The sequence below is a fragment of the Salvelinus alpinus genome, chromosome 38, assembly GCF_045679555.1.
Source record: "Salvelinus alpinus chromosome 38, SLU_Salpinus.1, whole genome shotgun sequence".
NCBI classification, from domain to species: domain Eukaryota; kingdom Metazoa; phylum Chordata; class Actinopteri; order Salmoniformes; family Salmonidae; genus Salvelinus; species Salvelinus alpinus.
In genome coordinates, this window is record NC_092123.1 from 6,995,328 (window position 1) to 7,022,780 (window position 27,453).

Sequence of the window (27,453 nt, forward strand, 5' to 3'; positions counted from 1 at the left end):
TCATGCCTGAGATCATTGATGTCTTCCAATGGCAGGCTGAGCTCAGTTCCTGACTCCTCCCTTCGACATAGAAGTTTCATCAGTTTCCCGGGCTGCATCCACAAACTGTCACAAACTCGTCCCGTCGCTACGAGGGGAAACACGCAGGAGAAAAGGCCTAGACAATGTCATTATTTAAAAGTCGAGGTGTATTTGCGAGTCTTTGTTGGTGGAGTATCTTGTTCTTGAGTGTCAATGCGAAGACGAAGAGGAAAGACGAGACCCAGTCGATGAACGACGTCTACCGAGGGAGATGTGCGTCTAGGTGCCTCAGCTTGCACAGCACTCGCATAGCGACGCTTTCCAAACAATCTCAGGTGGAGGTAAGGCCAAAACAAGCGGGCGAGCATGCTGCTGTCTTCATGGAATAAAGTCAAAGTTGGATCAAACGCAGGCAATCCGATTTGTTTCTACTGCATCATATAATATTCCCTTTGCTTTTTATGCGCAAATGAATTAATAAACAAGAATGTGCTTGAAATAGATTTTATTTGTATTTATTTATTTAGTTGATTATTAACCGATAACTGAAGTTTTGATTTTGGCCTCACAATAACTGCTTTAGATTTGGTAAGTTTGCAAGCAAACTAGACACAATATATGGAGACAGTTCAGTATCATGTTCTGACAGAGGAAACTGTCTATACACTGTACTTCTCATTAGAAAGTTCTCTTTACCATGTCCCATTTTTAAATCTGATTCTGCATTGAGAAGTGGAGCAACCTACTGGCTGATGGAGAGAGAGAGAGAGAAGCTTGTTATCCAAATTATGTCCATATCAAGCCCTTCACTACCCCTCCAGTCCCAAGCCTATGACACTGTGACTGAGCCACCCAGGTCACATGATCAAGTTCATGTTCTCCTTTGATTTACAGATGACATCTGTAAATAGCCCATCCAACTACCTCATCCCCATATTGTTATTTCTTGTTTTGCTCCTTTGCACCCCAGTATCTCTACTTGCACGTTCATCTTCTGCACATCTATCACTCCAGTGTTTAATTGCTCAATTGTAATTACTTCGCCACTACGGCCTATTCATTGCCTTACCTCCCTAATCTTACCTCAAGTGCACACACTGTATATAGATTTTTTTTCTACTGTGTTATTGACTGTATGTTTGTTTATTCCATGTATAACTCTGTGTTGTTGTTTGTGTCGCACTGCTTTGCTTTATCTTGGCCAGGTTGCAGTTGTAAATGAGAACTTGTTCTCAACTAGCCTACCTGGTTAAATAAAGGTGAAATAAATCAAATAAAACATACAGGGTATGGAGATAACTAAGCCTTAGCAGTGAACATGCCCAGTTACTCACTATTCAGCCTGAGGATTCAGAAGGATGGTCCTGTGAGAATACCCACTAGTATACTCCCATATAGTAGGCCTATATAGTTTACTGAATGAATTGCTCCATAGGGAATATGGAATGGGGAACTAGTGAGACACATGGCTATTAGCTATGGTTTATTATCATAGGACGGGAACTGCACTGACATCACATCATTAGCCACACTGTTAAGCACGTGTGACCTCTCTAAGGGTCAGGATATGACCTTTGACCTGTTTAATCACTACTTCCCACGGATCATGTAGCAGGGTCAATGTTAGATTGCAAGGGCAGCCCATCTATTCCCTCTGTGATGGAATTTCTGTCATAGATCGTAGATCAAGTCTACCCATTGTAGGAGTGGATAGGATACTATGTCATGTCAGCCTATAAAATGGCTAATTCTTATTGCCAGACTTGGGTTTAGCTACAGTAAGCTTCAGCTATACTTTTTCATCAATTCGACACATAGTAATGGACAGGTGAACGTGACTAAAATGAAGCATATTGGTTGAAAGGTCTCTGTTGGCAATGTGCTGGAAGCAGCCATGGAAATACGTCTTGGTACAGATTGTTGAATCTATCGTAAGCTTTCCATATTGAAAAGTCCCTTTCTGAGATTTTGTAACATGACATAATTTACGTCAGTCAGTGAATTCAAATCATGTTAATGCCACCATCAATCTGGATTATAGTTGTTGGACAGGACCATTAGAGTCTGCTTTGAGGTGGTTCAAACTTAGGCTTGCATCCCAAATGACACACATTCCCTATGTAGTGCACTACTTTTTACCAGGGCCCGCAGGGATCTGGTGAAAAGTAGTGCACTATATAAGGAATAGGGTGCCATTTAGGGTGTAGCCTTACCCTTGATTTCCAGTCTTTCATGTGTAATATTTCGGAAACAATTGTCTGACTTGTGAGACTAGTTCTGATTTGCGTCAGAGGTCATATTGTGCTCCACTCATTTAGTCAAAGTGACATAACAAAATGCCCTCATCTTTTTAAAATGTGTTTTATTTCACCTTTATCTGTTCTGACTTTCATGTCCCTTGGGCTGCCATAGTAGCCTTCATAACATGGGTATGATGAATTGGGTGAGTCTCAAATGGTACCCTATTCCCTTCCTAGTGCACTACTTTTGACCACAGCCCTATAGGCCCTGTTCAAAAGTAGTGCACTATAATGGACATATGGTGCCATTTGGGATGCAGCCATTCATTGACCTGATAATGACAGAGAGGTCAGATGACTATCTGTCTTTAGCCTTGCCTGTACTGTACACATCTGCGTGAACGTGCCTTAGGCATGCTGCAAGGAGGCATAAGGACTGCAGATGTGGCCAGGGCAATAAATTGCAATGTCCGTACTGTGAGACGCCTAAGACAGCGCTACAGGGAGACAAGACGGACAGCTGATCGTCCTCGCAGAGGCAGACCACGTGTAACAACACTTGCACAGGATCGGTACATCCGAACATCACACCTGCAGGACAGGTACAGGATGGCACAAGGAACGCACAATCCCTCCATCAGTGCTCAGACTGTCCGCAATAGGCTGAGAGAGGCTGGACTGAGGGCTTGTAGGCCTGTTGTAAGGCAGGTCCTCACCAGACATCACCAGCAACAACGTCGCCTATGGGCACAAACCCACAGTCGCTGGACCAGACAGGACTGGCAAAAAGTGTTCTTCACTGACGAGTCGCAGTTTTGTCTCACCAGGTGTGATGGTCAGATTCGCGTTTTTCGTCGAAGGAATGAGCGTTACACCAAGGCCTATACTCTGGAGCGGGATCGATTTGAAGGTGGAGGGTCCGTCATGGTCTGGGGCGGTGTGTCACAGCATCATCGGACTGAGCTTGTTGTCATTGCAGGCAATCTCAACACTGTGCTTTACAGGGAAGACATCCTCCTCCCTCATGTGGTACCCTTCCTGCAGGCTCATCCTGACATGACTCTCCAGCATGACAATGCCACCAGTCATACTGCTCGTTATGTGCGTGATTTCCTGTAAGACAGGAATGTCAGTGTTCTGCCATGGCCAGTGAAGAGCCCGGATCTCAATCCCATTGAGCACGTCTGGGACCTGTTGGATTGGAGGGTGAGGGCTAGGGCCATTTCCCCCAGAAATGTCCGGGAACTTGCAGGTGCCTTGGTGGAAGAGTGGGGTAACATCTCACAGCAAGAACTGGCAAATCTGGTGCAGTCCATGATGAGGAGATGCACTGCAGTACTTAATGCAGCTGGTGGCCACACCAGATACTGACTGTTACTTTTGATTTTGACCCCCCCCTTTGTTCAGGGACATATTATTCCATTTCTGTTAGTCACATGTCTGTGGAAAATGTTCAGTTTATGTCTCAGTTGTTGAATCTTATGTTCATACAAATATTTAGACATGTTAAGTTTGATGAAAATAAACGCAGTTGACACTGAGGACATTTTTCTTTTGCCAAGTTTACTACTGACTGTCCTCTACTCTCTTCTCTCCCTAGTAATTATACTACTGACTGTTCTCTACTCTCTTCTCTCCCTAGTAATTATACTACTGACTGTCCTCTACTCTCTTCTCTCCCTAGTAATTATACTACTGACTGTCCTCTACTCTCTTCTCTCCCTAGTAATTACACTACTGACTGTCCTCTACTCTCTTCTCTCCCTAGTAATTATACTACTGACTGTCCTCTACTCTCTTCTCTCCCTAGTAATTATACTACTGACTGTTCTCTACTCTCTTCTCTCCCTAGTAATTATACTACTGACTGTTCTCTACTCTCTTCTCTCCCTAGTAATTATACTACTGACTGTCCTCTACTCTCTTCTCTCCCTAGTAATTATACTACTGACTGTCCTCTACTCTCTTCTCTCCCTAGTAATTATACTACTGACTGTCCTCTACTCTCTTCTCTCCCTAGTAATTATACTACTGACTGTCCTCTACTCTCTTCTCTCCCTAGTAATTATACTACTGACTGTCCTCTACTCTCTTCTCTCCCTAGTAATTATACTACTGACTGTCCTCTACTCTCTTCTCTCCCTAGTAATTATACTACTGACTGTTCTCTACTCTCTTCTCTCCCTAGTAATTATACTACTGACTGTCCTCTACTCTCTGCTCTCCCTAGTAATTACACTACTGACTGTCCTCTACTCTCTTCTCTCCCTAGTAATTATACTACTGACTGTCCTCTACTCTCTTCTCTCCCTAGTAATTATACTACTGACTGTCCTCTACTCTCTTCTCTCCCTAGTAATTACACTACTGACTGTCCTCTACTCTCTTCTCTCCCTAGTAATTATACTTCTGACTGTCCTCTACTCTCTTCTCTCCCTAGTTATTATACTTCTGACTGTCCTCTACTCTCTTCTCTCCCTAGTAATTATACTACTGACTGTCCTCTACTCTCTTCTCTCCCTAGTAATTATACTACTGACTGTCCTCTACTCTCTTCTCTCCCTAGTAATTATACTACTGACTGTCCTCTACTCTCTTCTCTCCCTAGTAATTATACTACTGACTGTCCTCTACTCTCTTCTCTCCCTAGTAATTATACTACTGACTGTCCTCTACTCTCTTCTCTCCCTAGTAATTATACTACTGACTGTCCTCTACTCTCTTCTCTCCCTAGTAATTATACTACTGACTGTCCTCTACTCTCTTCTCTCCCTAGTAATTACACTACTGACTGTCCTCTACTCTCTTCTCTCCCTAGTAATTACACTACTGACTGTCCTCTACTCTCTTCTCTCCCTAGTAAATATACTACTGACTGTCCTCTACTCTCTTCTCTCCCTAGTAATTATACTACTGACTGTCCTCTACTCTCTTCTCTCCCTAGTAATTATACTACTGACTGTCCTCTACTCTCTTCTCTCCCTAGTAATTATACTACTGACTGTCCTCTACTCTCTTCTCTCCCTAGTAATTATACTACTGACTGTCCTCTACTCTCTTCTCTCCCTAGTAATTATACTACTGACTGTCCTCTACTCTCTTCTCTCCCTAGTAATTATACTACTGACTGTCCTCTACTCTCTTCTCTCCCTAGTAATTATACTACTGACTGTCCTCTACTCTCTTCTCTCCCTAGTAATTATACTACTGACTGTCCTCTACTCTCTTCTCTCCCTAGTAATTATACTACTGACTGTCCTCTACTCTCTTCTCTCCCTAGTAATTACACTACTGACTGTCTTCTACTTTCTTCTCTCCTTTCAGAACAATGGAGCCCTGGGCTGGTGTCAAAATCATAGACAGTGTGCCAAGGTAACATACTGATGTTTACATGCATACCATACCTAACATGACGGAAATCGCACAAAACTTGAATGATCTATTTCCAGAGAGGAAAAGCTCTCAGGGAAAGTCAGCAGCTGAACAAATAGCATGATACATCATTGTCATAGTGGTTCTTACACACTACTCTATGTACCATGCAATACCATACATCACTGTCAGCCAATATACTGCAGCTAGCTATGTACTGTTCCCCTGTAGATCATAGAGCCTACAAAATATATGATTTTAACGTATAGGGACAGGTGCTTTAGATGGATGCTTGGCTGTTAAGCTCTTAGTCTCTCCACTTTGTATTTTCATCAAACACATTTCTGCATATCCCTCTCTGGAAGTCATAATTGTCTTTGGGTAAAGAGGTCCACTCATCTTTGGTAATGAGGACAGTAACGTTCTCTAACAGCCCTTCAGTATACTAGCCCCACAGTGTACAGAAGTGAAGCTGACATGTTGCCTTTGTGCTTATTCCACAGGCTTCAGTATACTGTAGTATACGACAATAGAATGGTTGCACAGTTGTCATATCTCAGAACGCAAATAGCAGGCAAATACCATTATGAACAATATTATCTCACATGTTTTTGTTAAATTGAATAATGTTTTTTTTCCCGATAACACGTTCACACTCGCAGCTATTTACTCTGAAGCCACGTTCCTAATTAGTTTCGAGTTGTCTTTGTGATTGTTTTGTTGCTTTGTTTACTACCGTGTAATACTCTGGTTAGTTGTGTGTTTGTGTCACCGTATGGTAGAGAAGCACAACAACACACGTCTCTGTCTGTGACAGACAGACTCAACCCAGGGTAGGCTCACAGCAGAAACGCAGTCCGCACGCCGCTGACCTCTCTTGGTGGGTCCATGAAAACATTTAACCAAGTGCTCAGCAGATTTCTCCAGAACTCCAGAGAGAGTTTTCACTCAAACTTTAAACCAAGTCAATCCCTGTAGCGTGATGGCATCCTCCACACCAGGTCCAAACCAATGTGCTGTTTTTTTGCTCTGTTTTTTAATGGTGAAACTGAGCATATAATAAAATTATACATTTCAGCGCTCTCCTTGTTTTCTTGAAGAGCGATGCTATTTTATTCTCGTTAAGAAAGTAATAATGATATTCTATTCTCGTTAAGAAAGAACACAGCCAATTAGAATCCTCTTCCTCGTGGAATGTTCATTACACGGCAGCTAATTGCCAAATTAGAGGCTCTGAAGTGGAGATGAAGAATCAATTTATTCTCACTAAAGAGATCTTAATGTCTCTGCGGTCTCACTTTAGAAGTAATCTTGCTTTGCTTTCAGTTCAGTTATGTATCACCAATGGTTCAGTATATCACTCTAACTCAACATTAGATTTGATTGGCTGCTCAAGGATTTCAGTCTGATTTTAAGGTCTTCCTGAAATGCCACTGCCTACTATGTAATCTGTAGTTCCAGCTCAACCACAAAATTGGAAGTCAGACCCTCATGTTTCGCAGTGTTTGATTACAGGCGATGATTTGTTTCGCTGCGTAAGCCATCGCATGTCTGCATTTGGTGATTGCTTGCAGCAGTGCTTACTGCTACACTAAAAGTCCACCCACAACTTATCGGAGACAACAACAGTGCTGCCATTTTTTTTTAAACCCTCAGTGATTACATCCAGTAGAGCTATGATAATGTTTGGTCACAATAGTCAGATCATCCTGTACTTTGCCCATTCACACTCAGCATCACGTTGTCTCTATGGACCTCCCTGGTAACGATGAGTGACTGTTAATCTGCCTGTCACTATCTCGTCGAGGCAGGCAGTCAATTAAGGCTACTATAGATGATTACCATAGCCTGACACAATAGAGTCCGGTCACATCTTCATTTAAAGGCTTAGCGGGGGATGACAGGATCGCTTCAGTGCCTCATTTAGGAGAGCCGTGGACGGTCATAATTGCCATGCCATTACACCGGGCAGTCTGTCAGCCTCTCAGTTCTGCAGATATGAATGCTTAGTTGAAGTCATTATTTTTTTATCACCTCACGACAAGCCAAGGCTCCTTCAGATTGGCGTTTAGGCAGCACTTGGGAGTCATTAGTGTACCAACTAACACTTACTGGTCTAGCAGTTGGGATGATGTGGCCCTAAGGACTAAAAACAAGGCTGAAATGGCACCCTATTCCATATATAGTGCACTACTTTTGACCAGAGCCCTATGCAGGCAATAGGGTGCCATTTCTAACACACCACATCTTCTTCCCTACACCACAGACATGACCATGTGAAATAATGAACAGTGTTAGCACTACAGAGAGCTGGCACAGCCTCTTGTGAAAGACTCTGGAACCCCCCCAAAGCCTGTTCAATTTGTAGAAACAGGAAGGGAGAGACAAAAGGCAGGGTCTTTTTTCTCCAGGGAGGGTGTCATCTGGGCACGGTATCAAACACTGTTGTGTGCTACAGTACAGCCAGTGCGCATCCCAAATGGCACCCTTTTCTCTATTTAGTGCATTTATTTTGACCAGGGCCCATATGGCGCTGGTCAAAGGGAGAGCACTATATAGAGAACAGGGTACCATTTGAGAAGCAGGCTCAGTCTACACCACCCAAACAGAACAGCAGCGTTATGCACGGTCAGAAGTCACTGAGGCCATTATCTACTGTCGTTCAGAGAGGAAACGGTTCACTCTTGTCCTACTGCATACTGAAATGGCCATGTGCACCCTGCTGGTGCTTTTCCTGTTTTCCCTGGTTCCTTTGTAAAACAGAGCATTATTGACTTCCAAATGTCTATCAAACTTCTGCCATCAAGGGGTAATACTCCTTTGTCTTTTGCCATCAGTGGAAGAGAGTCCTTAGGTGTTGTGTAAATTCCTAGACATTCTATCAGAGTCCTAGAACTCTGCTTTATTTGCGGTCGGTCGCTGGTGGAAAGGAATGCTTGGTTTGAGTTTGAAATGGGGCGGAAAACGAAGCGTAGCCGAGAGGCACAAAAAGAACGAGGAGACGAGAGAGCCTGAGCGTCAGTTGGGATTAGAGGAAGAATCTCAAGTTGGAGACCAGAGAAGGGAGATAAGAGATGACAGGACAGGGACACTCATAGTACGGCATGGCACTAGGCGATGGCGGGCAGCCGAGGATCTAGACACAATGGGAGAGCTTTAGACATGCAGTACACTGTAGTATGGAGGGACTGTAGGAGAGATAAAGCGAGGACAGGGTACTACAGGAGAGTAGAGGGGTAAGAGAGAGCTAGTTGAATGTATGAGCAATGTATGAGCATGTGTTACTGAATGGGAAAGGGTACAGCGTAAGGCTTTAGCAGTTTCAGGATGTTCCTTCCATACAAGTAGCAGTGGGGCCTGTGGCGAGCTCGGCAGGGTCTCCGCATTTCCCCCACCATAAAGTGGGCACCTCAGCTGCATTTCAACGTGTGCCTCCTTCCTTCACATTATTCAGAGTTTCCGACAACTACCAACACTCTCCACCCCATTCCACCCCTCACACACTTTTACTCACACACACACACACACACACACGCTCACACACACACACACACACACACTTTCTCATGTTTTCCCAGCAACTGAAGATAAATGTGTTTCCCACTCTCATTCCGACCAAAACGTTGCCCCAGGATAACTCCAATCTTCACGCCTTGAAAACCTTCAACAACGCATTACATGGTTGAGGTTTTCTCTAGAAGGTTGTAGGAGTGTATTGGACATGCTGTTATACTTGTGTCAAGGCATAAGTAAGTAAGAAATAATAACCATAAGCATACCGAGTTTATATACTGAACACAAATATAAACGCATGTAAAGTGTGTAAAGTGTTGGTCCCATGTTTTATGAGCTGAAAAAGATCCCAGAGATTGCCAAGACAATCCATCCACCTGACAGGTGTGGTATATCAAGAAGCTGATTAAACAGCATGATAATTACAAAGGTACACCTCGTGCTGTGGACAATGAAAGGCCACTCTAAAATGTGCAGTTTTGTCACACAATACAATGCCACAGATGTCTCAAGTTTTGAGGGAGTGTGCAATTGGCATGCTGACTGCAGGAATGTCCAACAGAGCTGTTTCCAGATAATTGAATGTTAATTTCTCTACCATAAGCTGCACCCAACGTCTTTTTAGAAAATTTGCCGGTACGTCCAACCGGCCTCACAACCACAGACCACGTGTAACAACGCCAGCCCAGGACCTCCACATCCGGCTTCTTCACCTGCGGGATCGTCTGAGACCGGCCCCTCGGACAGCTGATGAAACTGAGGAGTATTTCTGTCTGCAATAAAGCCCTTTTTGTGGGGAAAAACTTGTTCTGATTGGCTAGGCCTGGCTCCCAAGTGGGTGGGCCTATGCCCTACCAGGCCCACCCATGGCTGCGCCCCTGCTCAGTCATGTGAAATCTATAGATTAGGGCCTAATTTATTTATTTAAATTGACTGATTGCCTTATATGAAATGTAACTCAGTAAAATCATTGAAATTGTTGCATGTTGCGTTTATATTTTTGTTCAGCATAGTTAAACCTGGATATCAAATGGATGTTGTTATTGTAATATGGTAACTTTCAAATTACCCCTAGAGCCACCAGCCTTACTATACATTGTGATGCAACATTCCCCACTGCCTTCCTCCATGGCTACCAACCACGGTGTTTCATTGCAGCATGAAATTGGAAATGGGAATATTCCCCTGGGCAGTCTAGCCTGAGTTACTCATGCAGGAAGAGTGTCTCTCAGGGGACAAGGACAGCAGTACAGATCTACAAGCCGCTACAGGAAGCACATAGTTAATAACAAACACACTGTGGAAGAGTGGTGTTCTTTGATTTTCAAACATCCTATTTATTTCCCTTAAACTGATGTTCGCCAAATTAAATGTGGGTCCAGCAACCAACTGTCAAGTTCTTTAGCTATTCTTTCCTCAAGAGAGTCAGGAACACCGACAAGGCCACAGATGTCAGATGCATACAAAGATTCCTCCCAATAAACCTCAAGCTGCTAAAGTTTGTGGTAACACTTTTTGCTGTTATATTGAGGGAGCTTGAGGGCAGAAGAAGTATTCAAGTATTTTTTTTGAATACCGTGGTGGCACGTTTTTCATTTATTAAGCTGCTTCAGATATCTCCTGTGGTGGCATGGAAGGTGTAACAAGCCCTCACCTCCATCTCTGTTTCTCTCACCTTCAAAGTGCCTGGAACCCTGCAAGGCCTCCTGGGACCTGAAGAGCCAGTGTCGGGAGCTTTGTGAGGTATGATGACTTTTGATAGCCTCCCACTTCGTTAAGTTAGGGGGGAGGAACACCCTGAGGAGAGGCTTCATGTTGAGAGGCTAAATTAGTAGAGTTCAGTTCAGATTCTCCTCCATAGACATTTTCTTGGCAAAAGTAATCTGACACAGGCAAATGTTACCTCAGTGCTTCTTCAATTTCCTTACTCAGTAAGTAATCCGAAACTGATCTTCTTCTTACAGTGTCTGCACAGTTTTTCTGCATGTTATTTTAGTAGTAAAGCATCTGTGCTTTCTCTGTCTGTCTGTCCCCCAATCCTCCACCCCAGCGCTCAATTCCCAAGAAGCACTGGGAGTGTGTGACGAGTTGTGAGTTCCTGCGCTCGGTGGTGGCAGTGAAGCAGGGTGACTGCCCCGCCCCTGAGAAGGCCAGCGGATTTGCGGCGGCGTGTGTGGAGGGATGCATGGAGGACAGAGAGTGCAATGCCCAGACGAAGTGCTGTTCCAACGGCTGTGGGCACACCTGCCAACCTCCCAAGAACCTTAACAAAGGTACAGCAACCTCCACTACACACAGTATGTTCAGTAAAATAGACAGGAAACTTCAGTATGTACATTTTTTGTTGGTTGGTTACAACCAATATATTATCTGCAACCAATTTGTGGGTCAATTCAAAGATGAGATAAAAAAACTAACTTTCGCTTAGATAATTCACTGATGTCAGTGGAAGGTTCGATTCCCTGAGCTAACTATGTAAAAAATCTGCCGGTGTGCCCTTGAGCAAGGCACTTAACCCTAATTGCTCTGGATAAGAACGTCTGCTAAATGACTAAAATCAAATGATCACATGACCTTGAACCGACCCACTTCACCCTTCCAGGAGCCCCTCTGAAGCCCAGGAAGGAGCTGAGTTTTGAGGAGCTGAGGTCTGGCCAGATGGAGGTGAGCTGGTCCTCCCGATTCAACGTGTCGGCCGAGCCGGTCATCTACGTGGTCCAGAGGAGGTGGAACTACGGGATACAACCCAGTGAGGACGCTGCTACACAGTGGGAGGTGGTAGCACAGGTTAGTCAGCCTTTTTTGGGGATGCTTAGTTATTAATACTGGATTTAGTTGATTATAAGGGGACAAATGAATGTAATCTACTTAGAGTTCAATGTGTGGCAATGTATTGATTGTTCATGAAGTTAAACAACTCTCTCTCTCTCGCTCTCTCTCTCTCTCTCTCTCTCTCTTTCTCTCTCTCCCTCTCTCGCTCTCTCTAGACCACGGAGGAGAAAGCGCGGCTGGCTGATATCCGGGCAGGCCGGTGGTACCAGTTCAGAGTGGCAGCAGTGAACGTCCATGGGACCAGAGGGTTCACCACTCCCAGTCGCCACATCCACACCAAGAAAGGTGTGCGTGTGTGTTTGTTTGTGTGTCTGCTTGTGTATGTGTGTGTGTGTGTGTGTGTGAGGCTGGCTTAAACAACCTGGGGTGATATTGCACTGACTGTAATGAAGATGAATACAGACTAATTACATTGGCTTTTGGCCATTTCTGAAGTGCTGTATTGTGCTTAAGCCCCCTAGAGCTGTAATACCTTCCAGTCAATGTATGAATAGCTTTCATAGACAGTTACTAAAGCTTAATGTATTTGGCAGCTGTAATGTGCGGTGTGGGTTAGCTGTGCTGCATTTGTCAGCGAGAATGCCTCCATGATTGATTGACCTTTTTACTGCAGTGGGTTAAATCAGGGTCACACAGACTGATTTTTGGTCCAAATCTACTTTGAAACAGAAGTATACACCTCACACACATGGTTATGGGCTTTAAAAAAAGAAGACAACTGTACCATGTCAGATATAGAGTTGAAATGTGTTACATTTTGAGTTTGCATCCCAATATTACACTTTATATACATCACAGAAAACTGAAATATAACAAAACGGTTTGACCTAGAAACACCAGAAACACTACTGATGTCTACTTCAGACCAATGACACCTGATGTCGTCCCCAGACCCCTCCGGCCCCCCTGCCCCATCTGAGCTGAGGGTGTCCAACGTGACCTTTGGCCCCGGCGGCAGGGCGGTGTCGGTCCGGCTGCGCTGGTCCATCCCCTCAGACCTGGATGTCCCTGTACACCACTACAAGGTGTCCTGGAGCTGGGCCACAGGCAGCACTGGGGCCACAGCACCACCTAAGACCAAGAGGAGGAAGATGGTCAATGGGGTAAGTCGTAGAGTAAGGCCCCTACCTTGACATGTTGGTCCCATGTGGTAGGTCAGTCATACCAATAGAAATGGAATGACGTGGCCTGAGGGGCTTTGGCGGTCTCGTCATACTATTTCTAGAAACTTAAATGGTTCTTCGGCTGTCCCCATAGGAGAACCATTTTGGAACCCTTTTTCTACCCTGACATGTAGACACTCATTAACATGGGACATTCCCTGGGACAATGTAGAGTGGAAGCCTGTTCTTTCTTTCCTCAAGCCACAACAAATGTAATGGAAGGATAAACAATGGCAGTGTGTGTGGCTGTGATGGCATAAACCCTCCAATCGCATGGTGCTTAGTGCTTACACACCAAACCAAGCAATTGTATAGTTGTCACGTTTGGCAAATGAATCGCAAATTGATGCTATTAAATCTGCATTAGCTCGTGTCTGTTTTGGAAAATGAAAATTTCCCGGCAATTTATTGCTGTGGTTATTGGACCTACTTTGTACCTTTTGTTGTGTGGATGCAGAGGACACAGCACGGTCTTCCTGACCCTATAACCTCTCTGTCCTGTGTGTGTGTATCCAGGGGCAGAGCTATGTGGAGCTGGAGAGTCTGCGAGCTAACAGGAGTTACAGTGTGGAGCTACAGGCCGTGTCTTACTGGGGACAGACCCCACTGAAAAGTCCCAAAGCCACCCTGCACTTCAACACACGACACAGTACGTCAACAACAGTCAAAGCTTATCAGCTGTCATTTGCTAAGGAAAATATTTGATAATTAGGCTCCCCAAATTCTGGGAACATTCTCAAAGTTCCCTGGTTTTTCCAGGAATCCCAGTTGGAGGATTTACAGAATTTTGCAACTCTATTAAATATTTACCCAGTATATTGAGGTTGGAAGAGTGATATACTACATGACGAGTCATGACTGCAGTCAAATACCGTTTATTACGGTAATTAGGCTTCTCCAAGCTCTGATGCTGCTGATGGTCATTATTAGCCTGCCAAACTTGCAAACTGCCTGGTACTCAGCATCAATGCAATTGTAATCGAAAATCTAATCAAATACGTCATGAGAGCCAATGAGCTCATATTGCGCAACATTTCTATAGGCTATGCAATTGCGTGAGAAAACAGAGTGATGGCCTCTATTAAAAAGAGGAGGATCCCATCAGCTTTCTAAGGCTAGGCCTACTATATTTATTTCTCAACTTTCCTAATATTAAGCACATTGTTTATCTTTACAACAGGGGTATAGCCTTCCTGGCTGACGTGAAAATGAACCACGGGAAAAGCGTCCTCCATTTGCTGTTTAAGTGCATAGATGGCATGTATTTGTTCCACTGCCCATGTTTCGAGACAGGTGCATGATAATGGTCCATTTTAAATAAAAATAAATTTCACACATATATAATTTAGTATATGTAAAGACAAGATTAAATTAAGAATAGTCTGATGGGTGACAATATTAGCCTATCACTTGTGAATTCTATATTATCACTTGTGAATGATGCCCAGCATAAGAAACAATGCCTTTTTTTGCGACTTTTTCTAATCATAGTCGCACACATAACCCATAGGCCTGTTTTGATAAGGTTTGTATTACAACTAAAGTGGCCAAATAACTTCTTAAAATTAAGCACATTAATCTGCTTTACAAGGGGTGTCGAGCCTAACTGGCATCCATAAAGCAGCGCGTGAGTTTCAGGTTTGGGGAAGATCATTTTCACCATAAAAATGGCAACTTTATAGTAAAAGCATTACATGCATAATTACATTTGGGGTCATGGCAGCAAAAGGCCTGGATTTATTTAGGGGGCATTACGGGGATGCCGCCAGGGAATTCTTCATACTATTATTCTTTATACTATTAAATAATATTAAATAATGCCACTGAATTCTAAACAAATCCTGTCTGCTAAATGAACTAGTGTAGCCCACAGCCATATACAGTAGCATAGCCAGATCAGGGCCTAACATCAGGACAACTCAGAGTATGCTATTCTGTTCTTCTGAAATAGACTACTTTTCCTTAATATCATGTTTCTTTAGACCTGTCTAAAATAAATAATGGATTTATTGTGATGGTGTAGGCTATATTACATGGATTTATTAGACTTTTTAAAATGTAGATGTTCCAAAGGTCTGAATCAGTGGCTTGTAGGCTATGCGTGGAAGCCAGAATTTGCTAAATGTGTTTATGTTAATTAACGGTCAATTACTGTGAGGCCAGCAGTTATTTGCTTGACAATCACCGGCTGACAGAACTTCATGACTGCCACAGTTGAGAAATAAATTGTTGGTCCATCTTTTGCTGCTATAACACTCTTCTGGGAAGGCTTTCCACTAGATGTTGGAACATTGCTGCGGGGAATTTCTTCCATTCAGCCGCAAGAGCATTAGTGAGGTCGGGCACGGATGTCGCAGTCGGCGTTCCAATTCATCCCAAAGGTGTTCGATGGAGTTGAGGTCAAGGCTCTGTGCAGGCCAGTCAAGTTCTTTCACACCAATCTTGACAAACCATTTCTGTATGGACCTCGCTTTGTGCACGGGGGCATTATCATGCTGAAACAGGAAAGGGTCTTCCCCAAACTGTTGCCACAAAGTTGGACACACATAATCATCTAGAATGTCATTGTATGCTGTAGCGTTAAGATTTCCCTTCACTGGAACTGAGGGGCCTAGCCCGAACCATGAAAAACAGTCACAGACCATTATTCCTCGTCCACCAAACTTTACAGTTGGCACTATGCATTGGGGCAGGTAGCATTCTCCTGGCATTCGCCAAACCCCAAGTTCGTCTGCCAGATGGTGAAGCGTGATTTATCACTCCAGAGAACGCATTTCCAATGCTCCTGGGTCCAATGGCGGTGAACTTTACACCACTCCAGCTGACGCTTGGCATTGTGCATGTTGATCTTAAAAAATAATAATAATTGAATTGTAATCTGATTTTAGACATGATCATGTCTTCAGAGGAAAAAACAAACAAAAGTAAGCCTATTTTTTATTAAGATTTCATATAAGCAATATGATTTAATGTGACATAAAACAACAGTCAAACATCAGTCAGAACACAGCCTGTCTATTCTGTCATGTGATTTCAGGTCCTCTGCCTGAGAAAATGTCTTGTGTGTGGCTGCTCGGCCATGGAAACCCATTTCATGGAGCTCCAGACTAACAGTTCTTGTGCTGACGTTGCTTCCAGAAGCAGTTTGGAACTTGGTAGTCAGTGTTGCAACCAAGGACAGGCGATTTTTACACGCTTCAGCACTCGGTGGTACCGTTCTATGAGCTTGTGTGAACCTACCACTTCGCGGCTGAGCCGTTGTTGCTCCTAGACGTTTCCACTTCACAATAACAGCACTTACAGTTGGGCAGAAATTTGACAAACTGACTTATTGAAAAGGTGGCATCTTATGATGGTGCCACGTTGAAAGTCACTGAGCTCTTCAGTAATGCCATTCTACTGCCAATGTTTGTCTATGGAGATTGCATGGCTGTGTGCTCGATTTTATACATCTGTCAGCAACGGGTGGGGCTGAAATAGCCGAATCCACTAATTTGAATGGGGTGTCCACATACTTTTGTATATACTGTATTGTGTATGTACATTGGATGGTGCCCTCATTGATCATGTCCCCGCTTAAAATTTTCTGGGTATCTGGATTGACGGAAAAGGCTAATTGAGGATCTTTTTACTGAAGAGTGTGTTTGTTTCCTATGAATGTGTTTTGCATTTTGTGTATATGTGAATGTGAATATTGATGTGTATACAGGGCTGATCGTTGAAAGAGACCTTGGTCTCAGCATGACTCCCTGTCAAAATGAGGGTAAAAAGGGAAAGCTATAGTGTTTTGGCATGTAGTGTATGTTTGCATCTGATCTAACATCGCTTTGTTCCCATTTTCATTGTTCCACGATCAGGGGAGGAGCAGAGGTCTGGCGCCCACCCGGTCCCCGTCTCCGAGGGCCTTATCCCTGATGTGTTGGATGTGGGCACCCCCTTTTACCAGGATGGCCAGCTGCAGGTCCGGGTCTACTGGCAGAGGAGCACAGGTATGCAGGGAGAAACCTAGACACAGCCACACACGCATGAATGAACGCACGCATAGGCGCACACACACACACACACACACACACACACACACACACACACACACACACACACACACATATGATTTGGCCTTTGATAAGAACAGCAGTGCTGCTGAGGAAATAATCCTCTAACCACCACCTCCCTATCGTGATGTAAACAGAGAGATTATCGTAAATGTACAGGCTGCTTGTGGGTAATTAAACAAACAAAAGGATGAAACAAAAGGCTGCTTTCTTACAAGCTGATAAGACGCACAGAAGTACATCCTGAATCCTGTTCATGCAGGAACATGAGCACAGTAAGCTAGCATCGCTGACTCACTGGGCTACCCAGAGCACACTCACTGGGCTACCCAGAACGCACACACACTGGGCTACCCAGAACGCACACACACTGGGCTACCCAGAATGCACACACACTGGGCTACCCAGAATGCACACACACTGGGCTACCCAGAATGCACACACACTGGGCTACCCAGAATGCACACACACTGGGCTACCCAGAATGCACACACACTGGGCTACCCAGAATGCACACACACTGGGCTACCCAGAGCACACACACTGGGCTACCCAGAGCACACACACTGGGCTACCCAGAACACACACACTGGGCTAACCAGAGCACACACACTGGGCTACACAAAGAGCCAACTGAGGAACGGCTTCTCTTACATTTTGCATCAAATAATCTGTTCTGTTTGAACAAGTTGAGCTTTATAAGTGAACTATTGACTCTTATTTTGAAAGGACAATGTGTGCTTTGTCACCAGTGTTATGCGACAAATCGGCAGTTGATTGATAATGAATGATTATTGATTGATACTACTTTCCATTTCTCTCAGATCCCACCGTAGTTCGGTATCGTGTCCAGTGGGTACCAGAGTACTGTGGACACAACCAGACCAAAGGAGCGGACAAGATCATCACACAGGTAACCAGTTTCATTCAGCCATACAACCGATTTATGGTGAAACAAGTTATGGTGAAACTACGACAAAGGGTATATATCTCTATTGGAGTTACAGTAGAGGCTGCTCTCATCATATCTGTGTCCGCTGTCTTTAACCTCTTACAGGAGGGCTTTGCCAGCCTCCCCGGCCTGCTCTTCTCCTGTAAGTACAGAGTGAACCTCCAGCCACTGGGTACTAAGGGACGTGCCCAGGCAGAAACCACCTTCTTCTTTACCCCCTCCTGTGCCAGCATCAGGGCCAAGAGCCCCAAACACATAGCCTGTCCCGGCCAGGAAGGTGAGACACCACTGACCACCCAAAGACCACTTTGGTCACTTTGTCATTGACCTAGTGACCCTTCAATTCACATGTCCATTGGTGTACCCCTTTATGTTTGAGATCAACTACATTGAAGTCGGACTGAATCACTGATCTACATAGCACCTTGCATCCTAAATAACTAGTCATTATGTGATCAAGATTTGCAATTCTGCGCATTACTTTGCTCAAACTGGTCCCCGCAAACACTCTGTATGTTTGTCCCATAGGAACTCCTCCTCCGAAGGTGCTGTCCAAGGCAGAGAACCTGACCGCCTCCTTCATGGCCCACAAGGGTAACGTCACAGCTGTGTTTACATGGGAGGTGTCTGCGCCACTCCCACCCCGAGAGCTCCACGGGTTCCAGGTCACATGGGCGGAAGTGACCTCAGCCAGTCGCCATAACAACCTTCCCAACAGCCTAATCTCACAGTCACAGATACTACCACCAGTAAGTCCATCAGTATAAACCCAAATAGTGCTGTCCCACTGGGCACAGACGTCATTTCAGCCTCTTTTCCACGTTGAAATGACGTGGAAACAACGTCCATTCAACCAGCGTCTCCCCAGTGGGGTGCCACTATAACTGGAATCCCATATCAACTAAATGAATTAGCCCACCTTTATGCAACAAATCTGACCATTTGTCTCAGGAAATCAAAATTCCCATAAATAACCAACAAATGTCCAAGTAATCAATTTTCACAAGTTCCCATGATTTGTTGCGGTTTAAATAAGTAGTTTCACGGCAAAGGGGGGGGATGTGTAGTAGAGTAAGGTGACCAAAGCCCCTGTATTGCTGACCAAAACATCCATATAGGAAAAAGCCAACCAGCTCCCCCTTTTCACAGTTAATGAGCCCCTGTATTGCTGTCTTCCCTCTTCTCTCAGGAGCGTACTGTCCTGGTAGTGTCAGGTCTGCAGCTAGCCACCCTCTACAGGCTGGAGATCCAGGTGATTGGAGCAGGAGGAGAGGGTCCTGCCACCACCAAGACTTTTTGCACTCCCGACATCTCACCAGTCCTGCAGCACAGTAAGATCATTGATTGTATTATCTTGCTCTTTTCCAAATGCTAAAAGAGATTTACAATGAGAATACGCACATGCATAACCACTGATAACTGATGTTCTGTTAAACATGGCCAGTTTGAGAGGTGTTAGAAAATGTAATGTAAAAAATGGGTGATGTTGCAGTCTGACTAGGGTTGCAAAGGGAGAGTATATTACTGGAAACTTTCGAAGTCTTCCAGTAAACTGCCATAATTTTGTAACTTTCAAGGAATGTATGGAATTTTACCAGATGACAACTAGTGGCCTTTTGGGGTACTGCCGACTATCTCTGGCCCTCTGTGTGGTCTCATGTAAAATATATTACAAAAAATCCAATAAGATGATTTTAAAATAAATAAATGAATGTCAAAGCTATAAACTATAAACTCTAAATATAAACCAACTTAGTAAATGTGTTTAATATGAGGATTTCCGCATGAACTATCCTTTATGTTTTTTACTCACGTATTTGACTATATCAATATGTTTTTGCTGTAAATGTTTTGGGTACAAAATGGTTGTAGTTGTGAAAAAATACAATAGTTGGAGGAGTTGCAGAGTTCATTACAAATAATGCCATTGTTGATTAGATGCTTTTTTCATTAATTACGCTATTTTCTCTTGAACCATATGGTCTATCCACTAGAAACTCATGGACAATATGGACACAGATATAATAAATGTATACTTTATATATGAATAAATATATGTTTTGGTTTTTCAAGTATAAATCACTATAGTTTCCATAGATTATCTGTTAATTGCCATTATTACTGAAGAATCTAGTAACTTTCGTAAATGACCGGTAGCTTTGCAACCCTAACTCTGACCATATCGTTGACTTGTTTGTCCTATCTCAGGACCTAGACTCAGGAATCATCACCAGCACCAGCCCAACATAGAGGCACTGGGAGATCAGCTGACCAGAGCTGACCAGACTGCACAGAACTAACCTCCCAGACTCAGGACACTGGAGAACAGCCACCAACAGAAGGGAGAAGGGTCCTCTTTCAGACACTACTTAGTCATGCCTCTACTGTTGTATGTACGCCCTACCAATCAAAGAAATTGCTAACAAGTAGCCCACCAATAAACAGTTCACCCAACCCTTCAATGAGGAAATGCTTCTGAATGTTGCATGTGGATATGAGTCGTTATACAGTAGATTAAGATTCCTTAGAGACCTTGGCTTTGCATGTAAAATCCTAGTGTTTCTGGCATGAAATGGTTTGTATTACAACCTCCCTCTCTCCGACAAATAGACAACGACTTGTCACTGTTAATTAATAAAAAACGTTAATATAAAAGTTATCATTTTACGTTTTAATAGGCTGAAGATGTCATATTGTGTCCCAACTCTCATGTACTGTAAATGGTGTACATACAGTTTGTCTATAATTTATTTATGTCTACAATGGTTTCTTTGTATGTATTACTGTACACAGTTGTCTTTGTGTTACTTTTGACTGTTTATGTTCTTTCTAGTTCACCCTTTTGTAAACTGACATACCCTGTATAGAGATGTTTTAAGTAAAAGTACATTCCATGTCAAAAAGCGTTGTGTCTGTGCATATTTTATACTGTATGGTTCAAAAGTCCATAGTTATAAACCAGAGAAAATGGACGATCATTGTGTTTCTATTGACATTATATATTTGTTGGTGTGCAAACAAAAGGTTAGCTGGGGACGTGTGGAAACAAACACACACACCACCAGGCAACACAGTCTGTCAGCGTTCTATACCCATGGTGCATGGCTTCACACTTGTTCCCATTCAACCCTTCCAACTGGGTCTCTGTGTTTCTGCCTGTCTAACTACACTATGTGTGCACATGCATCTGAATATGACTCTGCTGTGGTCTCTCTCTCTCTCTATACCTCTCTATTTTACATCTTTGGGGTCCTTTACCTTTTTATTTTTTATCTTATGAGGGAGTTGTTGGTTCAAGCGTCGAAGCCATCCTTACTGATATGTTAATGCTGATTTAATTTGCTGTCAAACACTTTTCCATCCACAGATTTAATGCGAGTAAAGTCTAACTATATAAAAAAAATTATGACACCTGTGGTGGATGCAGGTATTTTCGGTAAAATTGTATAAATGCCGACAGATCATTTGTTCGTTCGACATGGTGGGATGTTTTTGTTTCGGGTAAAATGTATTATACGACAAATGGTGGTGGACACGCCTTTAATGCTCAATGATACAATAGCCATCATATGAAAGTAAACTTGTGGTCCTGCCACTACAATTCGGGAAACCTGGCAGTTTAAATTAGGCTAAAGATTAAATGAATAATACCGAGGTAAAGACAGATTCAGGTTGGATATTCGATGGATATTCACCTGTAGTTTTCCATACGTCCACCAACAGCAGTTAGGGACCATCAACATAGTGCCAAATCAAATTTCAAATTTCAATAGCTCTTTAACCAGTACTCCTAAAACTTTCAAAACTGGTTGTAGTTAACCCGATGGCATAGACACACATTGCACACACTTTTTTATTGAATTACATCTCGCACTATTTTAAATTATTTATTTACATTTTTGAATTGCAATAGCTCTTTGGTCATATAACCTGACTTCAAACAAGGTTCAGAATGTACACTCAGTGGCCCTACACAGTGCACACCCTTTAGTTTGTCAATTTTCATCTCACACATTTTTACATAAATTTTTCAAACTTTCAAATTTCAATAGTTCCTTGGTCATGTGACCTACCGACTTCAAACAAGGTTCAGGATGTACACTCAGCGGGCTTACACATTGCACACCCTTTAGTTTGTCAATTTTCATCTCACATGATTTTTTCAAACTTTACAATTTCAATAGCTCCTTGGTCATGTGACCTACTGGACTCAAACAAACGTCAGAATATCCACGGACTACCCTTATATATTGCACACCCTTTAGTTTGCCCATTTTCATCTCACACAATTTTACATGAATGTTCAATGATTCTAATTTCAATAGCTCCTTGGTCATGTGACCTACTGACCGCAAACAGGGTTCAGAATGTCCACTGACTACCCTTAAATAGTCAGTGGACTATAGTTATTCCATTGTACTGGATATAATACATATTAGCATTTTACATGCATTCATAAGTGTAATCATTTTTTATGACATACTGTGAAAAACTCTCTTGGCTCAGTCACTTTCAGACATGCGCAGAGCAGACTGAGAGGGGAAGGGTAGCTCTTGACTTGAACAACAGGGGTTCTCTGTAAAGAGAGAGTAATCCAAAAGGCACAGACACACCCCTTGACTTTCAATTGGCACCCTTGACTTGTATGTATTCTCTCCTGATTGGTCTCTGTGGTGCTTAGTCAATGGGAACTCCGTTGCCGGCCCCATTATAAAGTTTTTACACAGTCTGGCAGTCTGACTAAAGTGCCAAAGGTATGAGGAGAGACATCCTCCTTTGTATTTATGGGAACATATATTTCCTAACACTTTGGATCCTATTCTTGGACAGTTACGAGACACAATCCGTCAATGCAAAAAAATAAAAAATACTAATTACTGTCCATGAGTAACCTCAACCTTGTGGGTCTGTGGGTTTTTGGGCCAATAAAGTGTTAACTCAATTCTACCAGTGACGATTCTCTCATGCCCCTATGAATGGTGCCACAGGGCAATAGTTTCTAATCTAAACCAGCCCTTTTTTACCGGAGTTCACTAACCCCTAATTGGGGCTCTTTTCTTGACACACTTTAATACACTGGTGCTTACAATTAATTCTCTATTGTTATAGACTTGGTGGGCACTGTCATCTGTGATCTTTGTGATATGACTTTCTTTAAGCACGTACTGATGAAACTGTCATTTAATATTTTTTTCTTAAAGTCTAGAAACGCTCTACATTTATTCACTCTGTGATAGGGTTGGATCCTATATGCTACTTGTATTATTCTCCTGTAAATGGTGCCTATAATGGTGCCTATAATTTAGGCTGTGTGTACAATGGGGCATAAAGGAAATGACCTCTACTAGATTATAGTGAAAAGGAAATCAGCATACGGTTTTGGCCTGTGTAATCATTTGCCAATAACTAATCAGAATCCCATTATGTTTACATAAAAAAGAGAATACTTCAAAATGAGAAGATCCTGCCATGGAAAAGACGACTGGGTGGAAATAAAGTGGACATGAGGGGAAATAACTCACACCATGCAGCAGGACACCTTCAGCTGTGGGGTCTTTGTAATGCAGGTTTGATAGTTATATTTTCAATAATGAATGGTTAGCTGATATATGACAATTAGGTCAAAAACTCTATTTTATTTTTTGGTGTAGATGGTCAAGGAAGTTGGACAGAACTTCCCCAACATCCCCTCCCAAATTGATATGGAACCTTCAAAAACACATAGCAACTGCGAAAAGAAATGGCTGAGGGTATATAAAAAATGTCTGGTATGTAATGACATTTAATTCAAAGTAAATGTAAATTCTTTATTTTTATTTAGTTGTGTGGAACAGCCATATGTTCAGTTCATGCCTATGATTTCAGAGTTCAACAAAGACAACAACTGCTTCATGTGTGCCACTGATAAAGAACCTGGATGTGGCCCAAAGACTGACTGGGTTAGTAACTTTATTTAACATGTTTATAATCTTTTGACAACAGTGACGGCATGTAAGACAATTTATGATATAACACAATGGATGGCTAATTCATCATACCGCATTAATATTTGATATTATTTATAACGTGTTACGCCTTGTTTTGTTTTAGATTGAATGTTTTGCATGCCAACGGTGGTTCCATGTGCTGTGCCTAGGAACGCAGACAAACGAGTTCAACAGAGTGAAGAACACAAACTGGAAGTGTATTCTTTGTTGTTGAAAATGTATGCTATACCCCATCCACACTGAAGAGGCTCTGACATGTACATCAACCAGAGATAAAAAGAAACTACTTAATTGAAGTTAAGTGTCTGTTGACATGTTGGAAAAGATTAAAGGTCTACAATTTCTGTTTAATTTGTCAATATTACATTTTTATTCATTGATTTTCTGGCCACCATTACTGTGGTTACATGTTCAGTATATGTATTGACCAGCAAACCCACTGCAGCCTACCTCACTAGCTCACTCTCCATCCCTGCTTTGGGAAATTAATAGCATGACTCTCATACTTTTCCCTTTCCTTTATGGTTGATATTAACGACGAAAGGAGATATTATCTGTCTCTCTCCTATTGTGTACCGTCGTTAAATACTGTGGAAATATAAAAAACAGCGAAAATAAGTACTTTGAACTACCAATTACTTCAGATAAATATTTAAGAAAAGGGTTAACACAACACTGGACTGAACCCCCTAATTGTCAAACTAATATGAATGTGCAACAATATAGAAGACACATGACTAGAGGTTATGCAATATGGGTGTATATCCACTGCATGCTTCTTAGGTGTGTAATTGACATGACCAAGGAGCTATTGAAATGTAAAACTATGAAAAATGTACATTACACTGCGTGATTTTACAGTACACAAACATGAGTGTGCAATATATTAGGTTAGTCCGTGGACATTCTGAAGTTTGTTTGAGTCCAGTAGGTCACATGACCAAGGAGCTAAGTTAGAAAAATTTATGTAAAATCTTGTGAGATGAAAATGGACAAACTAAAGGGTGTGCAATGTGTAGGTGCGCTGAGTGTACATTCTGAACCTTGTTTGAAGTCAGTAGATCACATGACCAAGGAGCTATTGAAATTTTACATTTTGAAAAATGTATGTAAAAACGTGTGAGATGAAAATGGACAAACCAAAGGGTGCGCAGTATAGAAGGGTAGTCAGTGGACATTCTGAACCTTGTTTGAGTCAAGTAGGTCACATGACCAAAGAGCTAAAGTTTGTACTTTGTTTACGCTCCCTAACTAATTCAACTAGGAATACAAAATGCAGCTCACATTTCCACATGTTTATTAGCTTTGGAAAGCGAATTAATGTCCAAATCGTGAAAATAAGAACTGTGCAATGTTGTGCGCAATTTTTCCAACATCATGACACTTATTTGGAGTATCTGGCTCAAGTAGTTTGAAAGCGTGATTGTTAATTAAAAAATAACAGTAAGTTTGAAAAAGCGAATATCCGTCGAATATCCAACTTGAAACTGTCTTTACCTCGGTATAAATAATGTAATGAAACAAGCAGGGAGCACCCTCGACCTTCTAGCCCGAGGTCCAGCGCGTTATCGACTGTGCCGCAAAAGCATGCTCTAGCGGCAGAGTCGATTTCCGCGCTTATAAACCAAAGGTCGTTACAATAATAATGAACTTCACAGGGTGGTGAAAGTGCATTGTATAAGCTTGATGTTCCTTTCCAATAAATGTCGAGGGTCTTATTCTGGTGACATGACGATCGACGCTTGATAACCGTTTTGTCAAATAAAAACATTCTCGCTCTTATCCATAATCTCTTCGTGTAGACTAGCCTACCTGCAGCGCCTACCCGCACTGTATCTGCGAGCTGTTGGCTACATCGCAGGTGCCAAGATCAGAGTAGGCACATTTGCTATTTAACGCAACAATGTCAGTGACAAAACTATCGGTAGAGTTGAACTGCGATGGAAACACATTGAACACAATATTTCTATTTGGTACATGAAAACTAAAGCTAGAGTACATTTTGTGTGCACTATGTCATCACGCACTGTTTTTTCTATCTGCAACAAGTCAGTTTGATGGAAACAACCGGTGGGAAAATGCTATATTTTCTTCATGCAGATGTGAGAATATTCCCATGAAAACCTGTCTCCAATTGAATGGAAACCTAGTTTATGGCAGGCAGTGGCGGCTCCTCAGAGGAGGAAGGGGAGGACCATCCTCAGTGAATTTCATAAATATAAAAATGCAAAAACATTGAAAAAGTTATAATTTTTCGATAAAACTATACTAAATATATTAAGGTCGCCAAATAATTGATTAAAACATACTGTTTTGCAATGAAGGTCTACAGTAGCCTAAACAGCACTCTGTAGGGTAGCACCATTGTGTAGCCAGAGGAAAGTTAGCTTCCGTCCTCCTCTTGATACATTGACTTCAATACAAAACCTAGGAGCCTCATGGTCCTCACCCCCTTCCATAGCCTTACACAGTAATTATGACAACTTCCGGAGGATGTCCTCCAACCCATCAGAGCTCTTGGAGCATGAACTGACATGTTGTCCACCCAATCAAATGATCAGATAATTAATCTAGTAGTGAAAGCATAAGCTACAGCTAGCTAGCACTGCAGTGCATAACATGTGGTGACTAGTTGACTCAAAGAGAGAGAAAGACAATATATTAACAGTTTTCATCAAATGAATTACAGGAGAAGCAAGAGGGAGAGAGATTTAGGATTTTTTTTTCACTTTCAGCTTCACTTAGCTAACAAATGCACCTGGCTAGTTTAGGCTACTAAAACACTGAGAGGGATACAGAGGGATACTATGTTAGCTAGCTGGCTATGACTATCCAACACAACACTGGAACTCTTCCAAGTCAAGGTAAGATTTTGGTTTTATTAATTTATTGCCACAGGGGCCCGCTGGTGTAACTGCTAAACTGTTTACTGACTACACTGTAATGTTACTGTATGATTGTAGCGGGTTTACTAACGCATTAGTTCTATTAGCTATGTTGACTAGGACGTTACTTTAGCTAATATGGGGACAAAGATATATGATTTGGTTGGAAATGTTTTTTCACATGGTCACATACAGCTGATGTGTTCTGCATTGAAGTCCACAAATGAAGGGAAAAGGTGAGAGGAAGTGAGTGCATTGATGTGAGAAGGAATACAAGTGGCTGCTATGAAAGTGAACTGTGTTTACGGGTGATCAGGGTTGTATTCATTCCACTGATTCTGTTGAAAAACATTTCTTAAACGGAAGCAAACGAAACGGGGATAAAAATACCTGAATTTTTCCAATATAAACTCTTGTTTGCAACTGTTTCGACTAA

General features: G+C 42.4%; 1 protein-coding gene across 2 annotated transcripts; it reads left to right on the forward strand.

The window, feature by feature from the left end:
• The first annotated feature begins 70 nt into the window (after positions 1-70).
• On the forward strand, positions 71-21,048 carry LOC139566396 (anosmin-1-like). 2 transcript variants are annotated; one of them, XM_071387528.1, is made up of 14 exons: positions 71-362; positions 5,586-5,633; positions 10,830-10,889; positions 11,197-11,419; positions 11,749-11,933; positions 12,134-12,263; positions 12,870-13,081; positions 13,658-13,790; positions 16,999-17,130; positions 18,018-18,106; positions 18,251-18,422; positions 18,674-18,894; positions 19,335-19,476; positions 20,354-21,048. In XM_071387528.1, exons 1-14 carry the CDS (start codon positions 165-167, stop codon positions 20,443-20,445), a joined length of 2,037 nt encoding a protein of 678 aa, XP_071243629.1. In that variant the 5' UTR covers positions 71-164; the 3' UTR covers positions 20,446-21,048. The 2 variants fall into 2 exon arrangements, with proteins under 2 accessions (XP_071243629.1, XP_071243630.1); XM_071387529.1 differs by lacking the exon at positions 5,586-5,633.
• Positions 21,049-27,453: the final 6,405 nt, after the last annotated feature.

What these genes read in the sequence shown, in the direction of transcription:
- LOC139566396 (XM_071387528.1), top strand. Translation starts at nt 165, where the DNA reads ATGTCATTATTTAAAAGTCGAGGTGTATTTGCGAGTCTTTGTTGGTGG. An exon ending in TCCCAAGAACCTTAACAAAG is followed by an intron (nt 11,420 to 11,748) that starts GTACAGCAACCT and finishes TCACCCTTCCAG; the next exon opens with GAGCCCCTCTGAAGCCCAGG. An exon ending in CTCACCAGTCCTGCAGCACA is followed by an intron (nt 19,477 to 20,353) that starts GTAAGATCATTG and finishes GTCCTATCTCAG; the next exon opens with GACCTAGACTCAGGAATCAT.